This window comes from Hylobates moloch, unplaced genomic scaffold (genome assembly GCF_009828535.3).
Source record: "Hylobates moloch isolate HMO894 unplaced genomic scaffold, HMol_V3 SCAFFOLD_8, whole genome shotgun sequence".
Lineage (NCBI taxonomy): Eukaryota > Metazoa > Chordata > Mammalia > Primates > Hylobatidae > Hylobates > Hylobates moloch.
In genome coordinates, this window is record NW_026652283.1 from 82,034,106 (window position 1) to 82,052,210 (window position 18,105).

At 42.8% G+C, this 18,105-nt stretch overlaps 1 protein-coding gene across 3 annotated transcripts in view; it reads left to right on the forward strand.

The window, feature by feature from the left end:
• The window catches only part of SCAP (SREBF chaperone), a 72,544-nt gene that overhangs the window by 22,640 nt on the left and 31,799 nt on the right, over positions 1-18,105 (forward strand). For all 3 annotated transcript variants that reach the window (XM_032161741.2, XM_032161744.2, XM_032161742.2), the window contains exon 2: positions 17,102-17,321. In XM_032161741.2, coding sequence (XP_032017632.1) covers positions 17,200-17,321 — 122 coding nt within the window. In that variant the 5' untranslated portion in view covers positions 17,102-17,199. The remainder of the gene's footprint in view (positions 1-17,101; positions 17,322-18,105) is intronic.

The following is an 18,105-nucleotide window of genomic DNA, read 5'->3' on the forward strand; positions in this document are numbered from 1 at the left end:
CACCCCACCCCCGAACTTTTTAGTGTAACTTACAGAAAAGTTGAAAGAGTAGTAGAATGAACACTCATATTATCTCAGGAGAAGTTTTAATTTATTTCTGTTTGGTTGCAGTAAGGTTGAAGGATGATTTACGTTTTATTTTCTGTGAAAAAAACTATTAAAGCTGGGCATGGTGGCTCAGGCCTTTAATCCCCCAGCACTTTGGGAGGCCAAGGTGGGCGGATTGCTCGAGTTCAAGAGTTCAAGAGCAGCCGGGGCAACCTGGCAAAACCCCATCTGTACAAAAAAAATACAAAATTAACTGGGCATGGTTGTGTGTGCTTGTAGTCCCAGCTACTCAGGAGGCTGAGGTGGGAGGATTGCTTGAGCCTGGGAGGTCAAGGCTGCAGTGACCTGAGATCATGCCACTACACTCCAGCCAGGGTGTGACCTTGTCTCAAAAAAACCCCACAAAAACCCTATTCATATCCTTGACCACTTTTCTGTTGGGCTTTGGCTTTTTTTTTTTTTTTTGAGACGGAGTCTCATCTCCGTCACCCAGCTGGAGTGCAGTGGCTCAGTCTTAGCTCACTGCAACCTCCTCCTCCTGTGTTCAAGCGATTCTCTTGTCTCAGCTTCCCGAGTAGCTGGCATTACAGGCATGTGCCACAATGCCTGGCTAATTTTTGTATTTTTAGTAGAGACAGGGTTTCACCATGTTGGCCAGGCTGGTCTGAACTCCTGACCTCAGGTGATCCACCTGCCTCAGCCTCCCAAAGTGCTGGGATTATAGGTGTGAGCTGCTGTGCCTAGCCGGGCTTTGGTATTTTTAAATTGATTTTGTCAAAATTGCTTATATATGCGGGAACTTAGGACCTTGTCAATGATATGAATTGCAGTTGTATTTTTCCAGATCTTATTTATCTTTTTTTTTTGAGATGGAGTCTCGCTTTGTCACTTAGGCTAGAGTACAGTGGCACGATCTCGCACGATCTCAGATGATCTCAGCTCACTCCAACCTCCGCCTCCCAGGTTCAAGCGATTCTCCTGTCTCAGCCTCCTGAGTAGCTGAGACTACAGGCACACGCCACCACACCCGGCTAATTTTTGTATTTTTAGTGGAGACAGGGTTTTGCCATATTGGTCAGGCTGGTCTCGAACTCCTGACTTCAGGTGATCCACCTGTCTCGGCCTCCCACAGTGCTAGGATTACAGGCATGAGCCACTGCACCTGGCCTAAAGTAATTTTTATATTTCATATTTTACCTTTAAATCTTTTCTCTATTTGGAATTTATTTTTATTTTTTATTTTTATTTTGAGGCAGGGTCTTGCTCTGTTGCCCGTACTGGAGCACAGTAGTGTGATCATGGCTCACTACAGCCTGGACCTTGCCAGGCTCAGGTAATCCACCCACTTCAGCCTCCTGAGTAGCTGGGACTACAGGTGTGCATCACCATGCCCAGCTAATTTTTGTACTTTTGGTAGAGAAGGGTTTTGCCATGTTGCCCAGGCTGGTCTTGAACTCCTGGGCTCAAGTAATCTGTCTGCCTTGACTTCCCAAAGTGCTGGGATTATAGGCGTGAGCCACTGTGCTTTTTGGAATTTATTTTGATGTGAAGTGTTAGATCCAACTTAATTTTTTTCTGTGGCTACCCATTTGTTGCGACACCTTTTGTTGCACAATTAATCTTTCTCCTACTTGTTTATCATTTACTGTATATAATATACTTTGTCGTATGTGTACATTTTGGTCTGTTTCTGGACGTTCGGTTCTGTTACATTAATCTGTGTATTTATGTGTTAGGACCACACTGTTTTAATTACTCTAGCATGCTTTGTTATTTGATGAAGTTACTTCATTTTCATCATTTTTATTTTTCAGAACTTTATTGGCTATATTTGTTTTTCTGTATAAACTTTAAGTTTGTTTAGTTAAAGAAGTCCTGTTTTTATTGGGACTGTTACATTTCTAGATGAATGTAGGAAGAGTGACACTTTGGTTATGTTATATTGACTTTTCCTCATTAAGAATGTGGCATGTTTTTCTTTTTGTTGAAGTCATCTTTTCTGTCTTTCAGAGTTTCAGGGATTTCTTTTGGTTTCTTTTTTTTTTTTTTTTTTTTTGGAGATGGAGTCTTGCTCTGTCACCCAGGCCGGAATGCAGTGGTGCAATCCCAGCTCACTGCAACCTCCACCTCCCAGGTTCAAGTGATTCTCCTGTCTCAATTTCCTGAGTAGCTGGGATTACAGGAACGTGCCACAATGCCCAGCTAATTTTTGTATTTTTAGTAGAGACGGGCTTTCACCATGTTGTCTAGGCTGGTCTTTAACTCCTGACCTCAGGTGATCCACCCACCTCGGCCTTCGAAATTGCTGGGATTACAGGCGTGAGCCACCATGTCCTGCTGGGAGTTTCAGAGATTTCTTACATTTCTTTTTAGGTTTATTTTCAAGTTTTTGGTTTTGTTATTTATGTTAGTGTTAATGAACCATTATTATAATCAATATTATCATTATTTTATCTTCTGCCTGCTTGTTGGTGATGTATGTGAAGGCATTGGTATGTATTAGTTTTCACTACCTTATGGTGATTATCAACTGTAAAAGGTTTTCAGTTGATTATATGTATATATATGTAATTTTTTGTATATATATTTGGATTTTGTATCTAATATCATTTGCAAATAATGATAATTTAACTTTTTCCTTTCCAGTTGTATACCTGTGTTTTCTTTGTCTTGCCTAATTGTGATAACTAGTAGTTCCACAATAGTAATAAATAATGATGGTTAAATGCATAGCCTGTATGGCCCCTGACGTTAGTGAGAACACTTCTAGTGTGTTCCCATTGGGCTTGATTTTAGCTTTGAGATTGAGAAAGATGTAAACATTTAGTTGAAGTCTGTATTTTATTTTATATATATATGTATGTATGTATGTATTTTTATTATTATTTTTTGAGACAGAGTCTCACTCTGTCGCCCGGGCTGGAGTGCAGTGGCACAATCTTGGCTCACTATAACTTCTGCCTCCTGGGTTCAAGTGATTCTCCTGCCTCAGCCACCCAAATAGTTGGGATTACAGGTGCCCACCACCATGCCTGGCTAATTTTTGTATTTTTTAGTGGAGACGGGGTTGGCCACTGGTCTTGTTGGCCAGACTGGTCACCTTGTTGGCCAGACTGGTCTCGAACTCCTGACCTCAAACGATCCACCTGCCTTGGCCTCCCAAAGTGCTAGGATTACAGGTGTGAGCCACCGTGCCTGGCCTATATGTATGTATTTATGTATGTATGTATGTAAATCAACATACACATATCTACTAAGCACTTGTCTATTCTTATTTTAAAAGGATGAGGGTTGAATTTTATCAGATGTCTTCAGCATTGGCAGAGATGATCTCTGTTAATATGTTGAACGCAACATTGTTTTAACATTAGTACTTACATGTTTCTGGCACAAAATGAATAGGATGATGTTTAGAGAAGGCTTATGGAGGAAATGGCATTTTATCTAGTGCCTGAAGGCTGAATGGAGAAAATTGGAGGTGGGAATTAGAGTGGGAAGATAGGAAAAGGGCATTCAGTAAAGAGAGAGCCCTGACTGCAAAGGTGTGGAAAGTGGGAATGCAGGTTATTTTGGGGAAGAATGCCAACATCTCAACATGACTGTGATATTCATGAGGGCCTTCTAGATGGGTAACATGGCAGATTACACCTCTGGACTTCAGATTCTTATCTGTGGAATTAAAATAGTAAAAGTAGTTATTAGTTTAAGGGTTATTATAAGGATTCAGGAGACAATGTAGGCAAAAGTCTTAGGCCAGAGGCTGACACATGGTTTGTAAATACTAGTTATTTTTATTTGACAAGAGAAGAAAGCTGGAAAGAAGTTTCAGTATATTTTGAGTGTTCCTGTATAATAAGCAAAGAAGTATGGCCTCAGATGTGCAGGCACTGGAGAGCCATTCAAAACTTTTGTGCAAGGGGGTGACATAAGCAGGTCTTTTTTTTTTTCCATTAAAAATTTTTTTAAAAAAATTTTATTATACTTTTAAGTTTTAGGGTACATGTGCACAATGTGCAGGTTTGTTACATATGTATACATGTGCCATGTTGGTGTGCTGCACCCATTAACTCATCATTTAGCATTAGATATATCTCCTAATGCTATCCCTCCCCCCTCCCCCCACCCCAAACAGTCCCCGGAGTGTGATGTTCCCCTTCCTTTGTCCATGTGTTCTCATTGTTCAGTTCCCACTCATGAGTGAGAACATGCGGTGTTTGGTTTTTTGTCCTTGTGATAGTTTGCTGAGAATGATGGTTTCCAGTTTCATCCATGTCCCTACAAAGGACATGAACTCATCATTTTTTATGGCTGCATAGTATTCCATGGTGTATATGTGCCACATTTTCTTAATCCAGTCTATCGTTGTTGGACATTTGGGTTGGTTCCAAGTCTTTGCTATTGTGAATAGTGCCGCAGTAAACATACGTGTGCATGTGTCTTTACAGCAGCATGATTTATAGTCCTTTGGGTATATACCCAGTAATGGGATGGCTGGGTCAAATGGTATTTCTAGTTCTAGATCCCTGAGGAATCGCCACACTGACTTCCACAATGGTTGAACTAGTTTACAGTCCCACCAACAGTGTAAAAGTGTTCCTGTTTCTCCACATCCTCTCCAGCACCAGTTGTTTCCTGACTTTTGAATGATGGCCATTGTAACTGGTGTGAGATGGTATCTCATTGTGGTTTTGATTTGCATTTCTCTGATGGCCAGTGATGATGAGCATTTTTGCATGTGTTTTTTGGCTGCATAAATGTCTTCTTTTGAGAAGTGTCTGTTCATATCCTTCACCCACTTTTTGATGGGGTTGTTTGATTTTTTCTTGTAAATTTGTTTGAGTTCATTGTAGATTCTGGATATTAGCCCTTTGTCAGATGAGCAGGTTGCGAAAGTTTTCTCCCATTTTGTAGGTTGCCTGTTCACTTTGATGGTAGTTTCTTTTGCTGTGCAGAAGCTCTTTAGTATAATTAGATCCCATTTGTCAGTTTTGGCTTTTGTTGCCATTGCTTTTGGTGTTTTAGACATGAAGTCCTTGCCCATGCCTATGTCCTGAATGGTATTGCCTAGGTTTCCTTCTAGGGTTTTTATGGTTTTAGGTCTAACATGTAAGTCTTTAATCCATCTTGAATTAATTTTTGTATAAGGTGTAAGGAAGGGATCCAGTTTCAGCTTTCTCCATATGGCTAGCCAGTTTTCCCAGCACTGTTTATTAAATAGGGAATCCTTTCCCCATTGCTTGTTTTTGTCAGGTTTGTCAAAGATCAGATGGTTGTAGATATGTGGCATTATTTCTGAGGGCTCTGTTCTGTTCCATTGATCTATATCTCTGTTTTGGTACCAGTATCATGCTGTTTTGGTTACTATAGCCTTGTAGTATAGTTTGAAGTTAGGTAGCATGATGCCTCCAGCTTTGTTCTTTTGGCTGAGGATTGATTTGGCAATGTGGGCTCTTTTTTGATTCCATATGAACTTTAGTTTTTTCCAATTCTGTGAAGAAAGTCATTGGTAGCTTGATGGGGTTGGCGTTGAATCTGTAAATTACCTTGGGCAGTATGGTCATTTTCACGATATTGATTCTTCCAACCCATGAGCATGGAATGTTCTTCCATTTGTTTGTATCCGCTTTTATTTCATTGAGCAGTGGTTTGTAGTTCTCCTTGAAGAGGTCCTTCACATCCCTTGTAAGTTGGATTCCTAGGTATTTTATTCTCTTTGAAGCAATTGTGAATGGGAGTTCACTCATGATTTGGCTCTCTGTTATTGATGTATAAGAATGCTTGTGATTTTTGTACATTGATTTTGTATCCTGAGACTTTGCCGAAGTTGCTTATCAGCTTAAGGAGATTTTGGGCTGAGACAATGGGGTTTTCTAGATATACAATCATGTCATCTGCAAACAGGGACAATTTGACTTCCTCTTTTCCTAATTGAATACCCTTTATTTCCTTCTCCTGCCTAATTGCCCTGGCCAGAACTTCCAACACTATGTTGAATAGGAGTGGTGAGAGAGGGCATCCCTGTCTTGTGCCAGTTTTCAAAGGGAATGCTTCCAGTTTTTGCCCATTCCGTATGATACTGGCTGTGGGTTTGTCATAGATAGCTCTTATTATTTTGAGATACGTCCCATCACTACCTAATTTATTGAGAGTTTTTAGCATGAAGTGTTGCTGAATTTTGTCAAAGGCCTTTTCTGCATCTATTGAGATAACCATGTGGTTTTTGTCTTTGGCTCTGTTTATATGCTGGATTACATTTATTGATTTGCATATGTTGAACCAGCCTTGCATCCCAGGGATGAAGCCCAATTGATCATGGTGGATAAGCTTTTTGATGTGCTGCTGGATTCATTTTGCCAGTATTTTATTGAGGATTTTTGCATCAATGTTCATCAAGGATATTGATCTAAAATACTCCTTTTTGGTTGTGTCTCTACCAGGCTTTGGTATCAGGATGATGCTGGCCTCATAAAATGAGTTAGGGAGGATTCCCTCTTTTTCTGTTGATTGGAATAATTTCAGAAGGAATGGTACCAGCTCCTCCTTGTACCTCTGGTAGAATTCGGCTGTGAATCCATCTGGTCCTGGACATTTTTTGGTTGGTAAGCTATTGATTATTGCCACAAGTTCAGAGCCTGTTATTGGTCTATTCAGAGATTCAACTTCTTCCTGGTTTAGTCTTGGGAGGGTGTATGTGTCAAGAAATTTATCCGTTTCTTCTAGATTTTCTAGTTTATTTGCGTAGAGGTGTTTGTAGTATTCTCTGATGGTAGTTTGTAAAAAATTTTTTAAAGAGATGGGGTCTCACTATGTTGCCCAGGCTGGTCTCGAACTTCTGGGCTGAAGCAATCCTCCCATCTCAGCCTCCCAAAGTGCCAGGATTACAGATGTGAGCCACCACGCCTGGCCCTAAGCAGGTCTTTATTTTAGGAAGCTGTCCACGCTGACCATGTGGGAAGACAAACCAGAAGTGAAGTGCAAATGTAGGTAGCAAAATCAGGTAGGAGACTATTAGAATTTTTCAGGCTGGCGGTTTTGGATATCTGCCACTAGTCCAGTTCATTTTTTATTTTTTATTTTTTGAGATAGGCCTTGCTCTTTTGCCCAGGCTAAAGTGCAGTGGCGGAATCACAGCTTACTTGTAGCCTTGACCTCCTGGGCTCAAGCAATCCTTCCCACTCAGCCTTCCAAGTAGCCAGGACTACAGTCATGAGCCATCACAATTGGCTAATTAAAATTTTTTTTTTTTTTTTGTAGAGACAGGATCTCTGTGTGTTGCCCAGGCTGGTCTTGAACTTTCCTGGCCTCAAGCAATCTTCCTGCCTCAGCCTCCCAAACTGCTGGGATTACAGACATTAGTTAGCTACGATGCTTGTCCTGCTTGTCCAGTTTAGACATATGTTCAAGATGTGGGCACCACAGTTGACTTAGGCAACTCTTGGGCTCCAGGTTTGGTAGGGCAGTGTTTCTCAAATTTGAGCATATCACTGTCAACTGGAGGGTGTGTTAAATAGAGATTTGTGGGCCTCACCCCTAGATTTTCTGATTGACCGGGTCCGGGATAGGCCCAATAATTTGCATTTCTAACAAGGATTTAGATTGGGACATTTGTGAAGAACAGGATGGATGAAGTGTTCCTTGTTTATGATTTCATTCAGAGAGAGGGGATTATTAGCTCTCTCTCTCTTTCTTCCAGAATGCCTGAGGTGCTTTGTATTACAGTTAGAAATTGAGAAGATATGTACTGAGCACTGTCCGAATAATATCTGATCCTGGTTGGGTTGGTTGGTTTGCTCATCACTTATTCAACAAGTGGTTTGTTTTCAGAGACAGGGTCTCACTATGTTGCCCAGGCTGGCATCAATCTCCTGGGCTCAAGGGATTGTCCCACCTCAGTCTCCTGAGTAGCCGGGATTATAGGTGCATTTAATAAAAATTTAACATGCCAAGTACTATTAAAGACCCTGAAGAACAGACAGGGAGTTTATTTATAGTCTTGACAGAGGGCAGATAGTAAACCAGGGAATAAGTCATTTGTACAATTACAGAGTTTTAAATGCACTGAAAAAGAAGAAATAGGCTCTGTAAGGGACAATAAAGAGAACTACTGGAAAACATATGGTCACGGGAGGTCTTTTTGTAGAAGTGATATTTCAGCTGAGACTTGAACAATGAAAAGGAACCAGCCTATAAAGAGAAGAGGGAATAGAGGACGGAACAGTATGTGCCAGGCCCCTGAGATGGGAATGAGGTTGGCACACATAAGGCATTGGAAGAGATCAGAACAGGGAGAGGTGACACAAGGTGAAGTTGGGGAGGACGGGGGTGGGTTGTGCAGAGCCCTGAGAGCTAGGGAGAGGCATTTGGGCTTTGTGCTAAGTGCAGAAGGGTATCCAGCTCACGGCATTAGTAGAATCTGTGTCCACTCTGACCTCTGAGATAAGGTGAATTGTAAAGGGATAGGAACGGGTCTGTGAGGGCCAGGCTTGGTGGGTGGCTCAGCCTGTAATCCCAACTCTTTGGGAGGCTGAGGCAGGAGGATTGCTGGAGTCTAAGAGTTTAAGACCAGCCTGGGCAACATGGTGAAACCCCATCTCTACTAAAAATACAAACATTTCATTGGGTATGGTGGTGCACGCCTGTAGTCCTAGCTACTTGGAAGGCTGAAGTGGGAGAATTGATTGAACCTGGGAGGTGGAGGCTGCAGTGAGCCATGATCGTGCCACTGCACTCCAGCCTGGGTGACAAAGTGAGACCCTGTCTCAAAAAAAAAAAAAAAAAAAAAAAAGGCATTCCAGGACTGTTTGAATATTTGAATATAAACATGTATATTTTTACTTTTATAACTGAAAAGTAGTCAGCATTGGGGCTCATAAAGGGGACCTTTGGGGTAATGTTCTGTTTCTTGATGGAATGGTGTTTAGGTTACATGGCTTTGTTTACTTGGTGGTAATTCATGGAGCTGTGTGCTTATAATTTGTATGCTTTTCTGTGATATGTTACACTAAACTTCAAAAGTTTATTTAAAATAGGCTTGCATGGTGGCTCACGTCTGTAATCCCAACACTTTGAGAGGCTGAGGCAGGAGGATTGCTTGAAACCAGGAGTTCAAGACCAGCCTGGGCAACATATTGAGACCCTGTCTCCCCACAACATTTTTTTTTTTTTTTTTATCTGGCCATGGTGGCACATGCCTGTAATCCTAGCTACACTGGAGGCTGAGTTGGGAGGACTGCGTCCAGGAATTCAAGGCTATAGTAAGACATGATAGTGCCACTGTACCCCAGCCTGGGTGACAGAGTGAGACCCCATCTCTAAAAAAAGAAAAATAAATAAATGAATGCTTATAGTGAAAAATGTAAAGATATTGAGATTTGAATTTAAAAAATTTCTCTGCTGGGTGTGGTGGCTCACGCCTATAATCAGTTTGGGAAATTGAGGCAGGAGGATTGCTTGAGCCCAGGAGTTTGAGACCAGCCTGGGCAACATGGCAAAACCCTGTCTCTACTAAAAATACCAAAAATTATCTTTCATGGTGGTATGTGCCTATAGTTCCAGCTAGTAGGCAGGCCGAGGTGGGAGGATCACCTGAGCCTGGGAGATTGAAGCTGCAGTGAGCTGTGATCCTGCCACTGCATTCCAGCCTGGGTGACAGAGTAAGACTCTGTCTCAAGGAAAAAAAAAAAACAAACCCTGCATATAATCACATTACACAAAGACAAGCAACCACTACTAACGTTTCCCTCTATTCTCCTTTTGTGCACTTTTCGTATATAATTTTTATTTTTTCAAATTGTAAAAGTAATGTGTGCTTTTTGTAGAAAACTTGTACTACATGCTTCTCACAATGAAATGATGTAATTGACAGAAAAATGCCAGTAGGCATAGTGTGAAAAGTTTCCTTAGGGCCAGGAGCGTGGCTCACACCTGTAATCCCAGCACTTTGGGAGGCCGAGGCAGGCAGATTGATTGAGGTCAGGAATTTGAGACCAGCCTGGCCAACATGGTGAAACCCTGTTTCTACCAAAAATATAAAAATTAGTTGGGTGGGATGGCGCACGCCTGTACCTCCAGCTACTTGGGAGGCTGAGGCACAAGAATTGCTTGAGCCCAGGAGGCGGAGGTTGCGGTGAGCCAAGATCACACCACTGCACTCCAGCCTGGGTGACAGAGCAAGACTCCATCTCAAAAAAAAAAGTTTCTTTAAAGGCAAAGAATCCTGAAATGTAGGAAGATTTTCACATTAAAAAAATTTAAGAGTTCTGATGTGATAAAGATGGAGTAAACATACTCCACCCTTTATGTCTGACAGAGAGCAACTGAAATCACTGGACAGAATGCATGGATCAGTGGAGTAACCCCAGAAAGATAAATGTTAGCACGCGAATTGGAGAAGGAAACCAGAACTCCAAATACCAGTGAACTGGTAGTGAGTTTCCCATAATTTTTTTCCCTCCATACAATATTTTCCAGCCTGGACTTAAAGTCAGCCCCAAACCTGGAAATGTGTGCTGGATGTGCACAGAAAGAGGACTAACAGAAACCATGTTTCTAGTTTGAGGAGCAGGAAAGGGGATCCTCATGGGTCAGGAATGGGGATGGAGGAAGAAATCTCGTATGTTGTTTGCTTTGTCTTTTCTCCTTTTCTCTTGCTCTGGTCCTCCATGTAATTCTGTAGTGGTGGAGACAGCAGTGACATTGGCAAATGGATAGGAGAGGAAGTCTTCTATTTATAGGGACTGTGGTCCCAGGAGCATGGAGGGAATCCTTGATTTTATTCTTTCCTTTCTCTCATTGCTTTTCCTTGGAGGTAGTCACAGTTGTGGGAGGTACTCAGCAGGTCAGGGAAATTAAACCCTTGACTTTTAGCTAGAAGACCAGGAAAGGGGCCCTTGGGATCTGGAAAGTGTTAGGAAGATTGTGTAGAGGAAGGAGCTCAACAAATTGAACTCATAAAGTTGCATATGAACTCCTGGGCTGTTCCTCAGAACTAACATACGTGCATCTGACCCTAAAGAGCATACCAAAGGCTTTGAGGACCAAACTGTGGAGTAGATTACTGCTCAAGTAGTTCTGCACTGGCCTCTGGATGGTATGCTTGGGAAAAATCAAAATAATACTTCAAAGGCTTTGAAAACTGATCTCATATTGGTACCACAGCCCACAGAAGGTGGGTAGGAACTTGTGGACTGGACCTGATTAGATTGATTGCTGCAAAGACAAATTCAAAATTTTTCGTGGAACTTAAACAAGAGCTAGAGTCACATAGCATAATATTCAAAATGTCCAGTAATTCAGAATTACTTCAGCTATGAAGAATCAGGAAAATCATAAGAGGAAAAGACAGCCAACAGATGGCAACCACAACATGACACAGATGTTGAAATTATCAAAAAATTAAAAGCCAAAGTATAATTAAAATATTAATTAAAACCTTGCTATAACAAGTAAGGGTGAATACTCTTGAACAGAAAATCAGAAATTTACTTACTGTAAAATATGACAACCTAAATGAAAAATTAATTGGGTGGGCTCAATAGCAGAATGGAGAAAACAGAAGAGTCAGTGAACATGAAGGCAGAATAATAGAAATTATCCAGTCTGAACAACAGAGATTGAAAGAAAATGAAAAAAAAAAAAAATGAACAGAGCTTCAGGGACCCATGGGACAATAACAGAAAGTTTATCTTTTATGCTTTTGAAGTCTCAAAGAGAGGAGAAAGAGTGGTGCAGAAAAAAATATTTGAAGAAATTATGGAAAGGAATAAATAAATATGTTTCTGTTCACAGATAACATGATAAGTCTACGTAGAAATTTCCAAAGAATCTACACACACACACACACACAAAGACTCTGGCACTAATAAGTGATTTCAGGACAATTGCACGATAAAAGATTAGCATAAAAAAATCAATGTACTAGCAACGAACATGTGAAAATCAAAATTGAAAATATAGTTGCTAAAAAGTGAAATGGTAGGTATAAATCTAACAAAACATGTACAGTCATGTATGCTGAAAACTATACAACGCTGATGAAAGAAATCAAAGATCTAAATAAATGGAGAAATATACCATGTTCATGGATTGGAAGACTCAACATGCCAGTTCTTTGCAAATTTGATAAACAGTTTTAATGCAGTTTCTATCAAAATTCTATCAAGTTTTTGTTTGTTTTTGAGACGGAGTCTACCTCTGTCGCCCAGACTGGAGTGCAGTGGCGTGATCTCAGCTTACTGCAACCTCCGCCTCGTGGGTTCAAGCGATTCTCCTGCCTCAGCCTCCAGAATAGCTGGGATTACAGGCGCACGCCACCATGCCTGGCTATTTTGTACTTTTCGTAGAGACAGGTTTTCACTATGTTGGCCGGGCTGGTCTCAAACTCCTGACCTCAAGAGATCTGTCCGCCCTGGCCTCCCAAAGTGCTGGGATTACAGGCATGAACCACCACACCTGGACTTTTTTTCTTTTTTCTTTTTTTTTTGAGTCAGAGTCTCACTCTATTGCCTAGGCTGGAGTGCAGTGGTGCAATCTTTGGCTCACTGTGGCCTCCGCCTCATGGGTTCAAGCAATTCTCCTGCCTCAGCCTCCCAAGTAGCTGGGATTACAGGCACTCGCCACCACACCTGGCTAATTTTTGTATTTTTAGTAGAGAAGAGGTTTCACCATATTGGCTAGGCTGGTCTTGAACTTCTGACCTTGTAATCTGCCCACCTTGACCTCACAAAGTTCTGGGATTACGGGCGTGAGCCACCACACCTGGCGTTTTTCTCCTTTTTTTGAGACGGAGTCACAGTCTGTCACCTAGGCTGGAGTGCAGTGGTGTGATCTTGGCTTGCTCAACCTCTGCTTTCTGGGTTCAAGCGATTCTCAGCCTACCAAGTAGCTGGGATTACAAGTGTGTGCCACCACACCCAGCTAATTTTTTCTGTTTTTAGTAGAGAAGGGGTTTCACTATGTTAGCCAGGTCTCAAACTCCTGGCCTCAAGCGATCCGCCCACCTTGGTCTCTCAAAGTGCTGGGACTACAGGCGTGAGCCACTGTGCCTGGCCCAGACAACTGCTTTTTGACAAAGATGCCAAGCAATTCAATGGAGGAAGGATAGTTTTTTCACCAAATGGTGCTGGAACAATTGGCTATCTTTAGACCAAAGGGGAAAAAAAGGAATTTATATCTCACACCTTATCTAAAAATTAACTCAAATGGATCACAGATTTTTATTTTTATTTTTTGAGACAGTCTCGCTCTGTTGCCCAGGCTAGAGTGCAATGGTGTGGTCATAGCTCATTGCAGCCTCAAACTCTTGGGCTCAAGTGATCCTCCCACTTCAGCCTCCCAAGTAGCTAGGACTACAGCCATGTGCCACACTGCCCTGCTAATTGTTAATTTTTTTTTTTTTTTGTAAAGACAGGGTCTCACAGTGTCCAGGCTGGTCTCAAACTCCTGGTTTCAAGTAATTTCCCACCTCAGCCTCCCAAATTGTTGGGATTACAGGCATGAGTCACTGCACCCAGCTGGATTACAGACTTAAACAAATGTGAAACTGCAAATTTTTAGGAGAAGACATTGGGGAAGATTACCTTATGACCAAGCAATTCCACTCCTAAGAATGAATATACTCAAAAGAAAACAAAAAGAAAAAAAATACAAAAACCCCCACTGAAGAACAACAACAACAAAAAAGTAAACATAAGAATTGAGGGGGGCCGGGCACGGTGGCTCACGCCTGTAATCCCAGCCCTTTGGAAGGCCAAGGAGGGCAGATCATGAGGTCAGCAGTTCAAGACAAGCCTGGCCAACATAGTGAAACTTCGTCTCTACTAAAAATAAAAAATTAGCCGGGTGTGGTGGTGCATGCCTGTAGTCCCAGCTACTTGGCAGGCTGAGGCAGGAGAATCGCTTGAACCCAGGAGGCAGAGGTTGCAGTAAGCTGAGACTGTGCCACTGCACTCCAGCCTGGGTGACAGAGCGAGACTCCATCTCAAAAAAAAAAAAAAAAAAAAAGGTTGGCCAGGTGCAGTGGCTCATGCCTGTAATCCCAGCACTTTGGGAGGCTGAGGCGGTCGGATCACGAGGTCAAGAGATTGAGACCATCCTGGCCAAGATGGTGAAACCCCGTCTCTTCTAAGAATGTAAAAATTAGCTGGGCGTGGTGGTGCGCATCTGTAATCCCAGCTACTCAGGAGGCTGAGACAGGTTAATTGCTGGAACCCAGGAGGTGGAGGTTGCAGTGAGCCGAGATCGCACCACCGCACCCCAGCCTTGTGACAGAGCGAGACTCTGTCTCAAAAAAAAAAAAAATTGAGACGGTGCGGTGGCTCACGCCTGTAATCCCAGCACTTTGGGAGGCCAGGCTGGCAAATCATCTAAGGTCAGGAGTTCTAGACCAGTCTGGCCAACATGGTGAAACCCCATCTCTACTAAAAATACAAAAATTAGCCAAGCACGGTGGTGTGCGCCTGTACTCCCAGCTACAAGGGAGGCTGAGGCACGAATTGTTTGAACCACCGGAAGGCGGAGGCTACAGTGAGCCAAGATCACGCTGCTGCACTCCAGGCTGGGCAACAGAGCAAGATTCCATTTCAAAAAAAAAGTTCGAGTTCGAGGCCAAGTAAACAAGAATAATGTGGCCCGGCATGGTGGCTCATGCCTGTAATCCCAGCACTTTGGGAGGCCGAGGCAAGTGGATCACCTGGTTAGGAGTTCGAGAGCAGCCTGGCCAACATGATGAAATCCCATTTCTACTAAAAATATGAAAAAATAGCTGGGCGTAGTGGCGGGCACCTGTAATCCCAGCTACTCAGGAAGCTGAGGCAAGAGAATCGCTTGAATCTGGGAGGCGGAGGTTGCATTGAGCTGAGATTGCGCCACTGCACTCCATCCAGCCTGGGCAACAAGAGCGAAACTTTATCTCAAAAAAAAAAAAAAAAAAAAAAAAAAAAGCAGGTATTCAAACAAATACAGGAATGTTAGAATGTTTGTCACAGCACTATTCACAATAGGCAAAACAGAGAAACTGCCCAAATGTTTATCAGCTGATGAATGGATAAACAAAATGTGGCATACCCATTTGATGAAATATTCAGCCATAAAAAGTAATGAAGTGGCTGGGCTCAGTGCCTCATGCCTGTAATCTTAGCACTTTGGGAGGCCGAGGCTGGTGGATCACTTGAGGTCAGGAGTTTGAGACCAGCCTGGCCAACATGGTGAAACCTGGTCTCTACCAAAAATACAAAAATTAGCCAGGTGTGGTGGCGGGTGCCTGTAATCCCAGCTACTTGGGAGTCTGAGTCAGGAGACTAGCTTAAACCTAGGAGACGGAGATTTCATTGAGCCAAGATTGTGCCACTGCACTCCAGCCTGGGCAACGCCATCTCAAAAAAAAAAAAAAGTAATGAAGTACTGGCTGGGCATGGTGGTTCGTGCCTGTAATCCCAGCACCTCGAGAGGCTGAGGCAGCTGGATCATTTGAGCCCAGGAGTTTGAGACCAGCCTGGAAAACATAATGAGAACCTGTCTCTACAAAAAAATACAAAAATTAGGAGGGCGTGGTGGCGCACACCTGTAATCTCAGCTACTTGGAAGACTAGGTGGGAGAATCACTTGAACCTGGGAGGCAGAGGTTGCAGTGAGCCAAGAGAGTGCCACTGCACTTCAGCCTGGTCGATAGAGTGAGATTCTGTGTCAACAACAACAACAAAAAAAAAAGGTTCCTGGATTGGAAACTTGCATGTGCACTTAAGGCTTCTGCTTTCAGAAAGGTAGAACGAGCAATAGGCATTCCTTTTGGCTTTTGAGTTGGCTGTGGTGTGACTCCTTTTGCTTCTTGTTTCTGGTCTTGACACTTATGAGGAGTCATCTTTGAGTCTGGGTTTTCATCAGTGAGTACAATCAAGCCAAGACGTGTGTCTGGGCAGGTTCCCTCTAGCACAGACCGAAGAAAACAGCAACATAGAACAAGAGAAGTAAGCTTAAACTTGGATTCCATTAGAGGGCTCAGTAGAAAAGATAATTCTAGATCCCTGGGCCTCCTAGAGTTTTCTGTTCTGATTTCATTGGTTTAATGTTATTTGTTTGAAAACACCAGAAATTAACTTTGGCCAACACAAGCAAAGATAATTTATTGGAAAGATATAGAATAGCTTACAAAATGAAAGAAAAGTTGATGAGCCAGTCCTCAGAAAGGATAGGAGCCAGAACAGCCTGGGGATCTTGGGAGCAGGAACCACTGTGGGATGAATAAACATCATGAATATCCAAGTTCCTGTTTCTTTGTGTTCAGAAGTCAAAGTCCAGGGAGAGAGGCCCAATTGGTGTAGCTTAGGTCAGCACGGGGCACCTTGACTCATAGTTAATCCAGGCTAAATCCTGTGGAGTGAGGTGGTTCCCCTGAGCCACACCAGGCTGCTGTTAACTCATAGAAGGGGACAGCTACTGGCCAGGCAGGAACAGGAGCTGCTCTCTGCCTTTATGCTCCCAGGAACAACGATAGGACCAAGAGCAGAGAGTTCTACCAGAGTGAATTTTGCTTGGTGACCATTATGTCAGAGACCTAAGCTTTTTGGTGTTTTTATGTTGAGGGCTGACCTCACTAGACATTCTTCATGAGTGAATCACTATTTGTACAACAGTGTGTTTTGAGAAGGCCATCCCTATGTAAAGGTTTTCTCTGTATCCCTATGTAAAGGACTTCTCTCAGTGGGATTTGTGCATAGAGAAGGGTGGGGAAGAATGCCTGTTTGACAGAGAGCAGCTGAAGGTGATGTCTGTTACACAGGCATGGTTTCCTGTGCCACACATGAGAAAAATGCCCTTTGGGGAGTGTGGCCTTTTAGCATTGCCTAATATAGGAGGGAGGGAGTTGGGCGGGGAGAGAGAGAGTGAGTGTGTGTGTGTGTGTGTGTGTGTGTGTGTATTTTGGGATTGATGTCGTTAGACCTTGCATATAGGCATTCTGAAACCATTCCCCAGTCACATAACTATCGCCTCCCTCCAGCAGCCCTAGTGTGCAGAGCCAAGTACTCTTTATTAACTGGCTTTTCTCCCTTCTTACCAGGTACCTGCACATGTTGTTCTTTGTCAGTACTGTCAAGTGTGTGCCAGGGTGATCCATGGTCACTTTCCGGGATGGCAGCAAGGTGACTTCGGCTGAGGATGACCCTGACTGAAAGGCTGCGTGAGAAGATATCTCGGGCCTTCTACAACCATGGGCTCCTCTGTGCATCCTATCCCATCCCCATCATCCTCTTCACGGGGTTCTGCATCTTAGCCTGCTGGTATGTTTTTGGGTTGCCTTGGATATGGTGGGCCAGTGTCTTAGGACAGTAGGTTTTCTAACCCTAACCTCTACGGAGCACTTGGCCTCTGTATGCTTTTTACACAATGGGAGCTTGGGCTCCTTATAACTGTGAGTGGAGAACTCTAGTCCTGGCGTGGTTAGCTAATATAATAAAATAGTCCCGGCTGGCCCTGACCTACTGATTCACCATATTTATTCATATCACTGGTACTCTGTCTCAAAATAATGTTTAGATACTTCTAAGACACTGAGATAATTGAAAGATATGATATTTCAGTTTTCTTTCTCAATAGTAGTGGTTTCCTTTTAGTACCTGGTTAAGTGCAGGAGCCTTTTTTTGTGTGTTGCGAGGCAAAGTCCATTAGAACAGTACCTTGGACAACCTGTGGCAGGCTAACCTCAGAGACTTGCTTCTTTGCTCTCTAGTCATTTTCTTGTGTTCACATGGAGCTTGCTTCAGACTTCTTGTTGATTCTTGTGGCCAGCTGCACTTGCCAAGGACAGTTGTGAGAGCTGTAGCTGCCCTTGTTCCCGTCTGTCTTTCTCAAGGCCTCATAGAAGCCTGAAGGCTATGGCTGACAATGACGTTGTAAAGGAGGAGTTTGATATAAGATGATATCTGATGACCTTTTTAGCTCTAAAACGCTGACAGCTGTGAAAAGAACCCATCTTATTCTTTTCTCTGGAAAGAATTCTGTTCTTCAGATTCATTGTCTAAAACATTTATAGATGTTTTCAGGGCTATGCTGAAGGGAGAATGA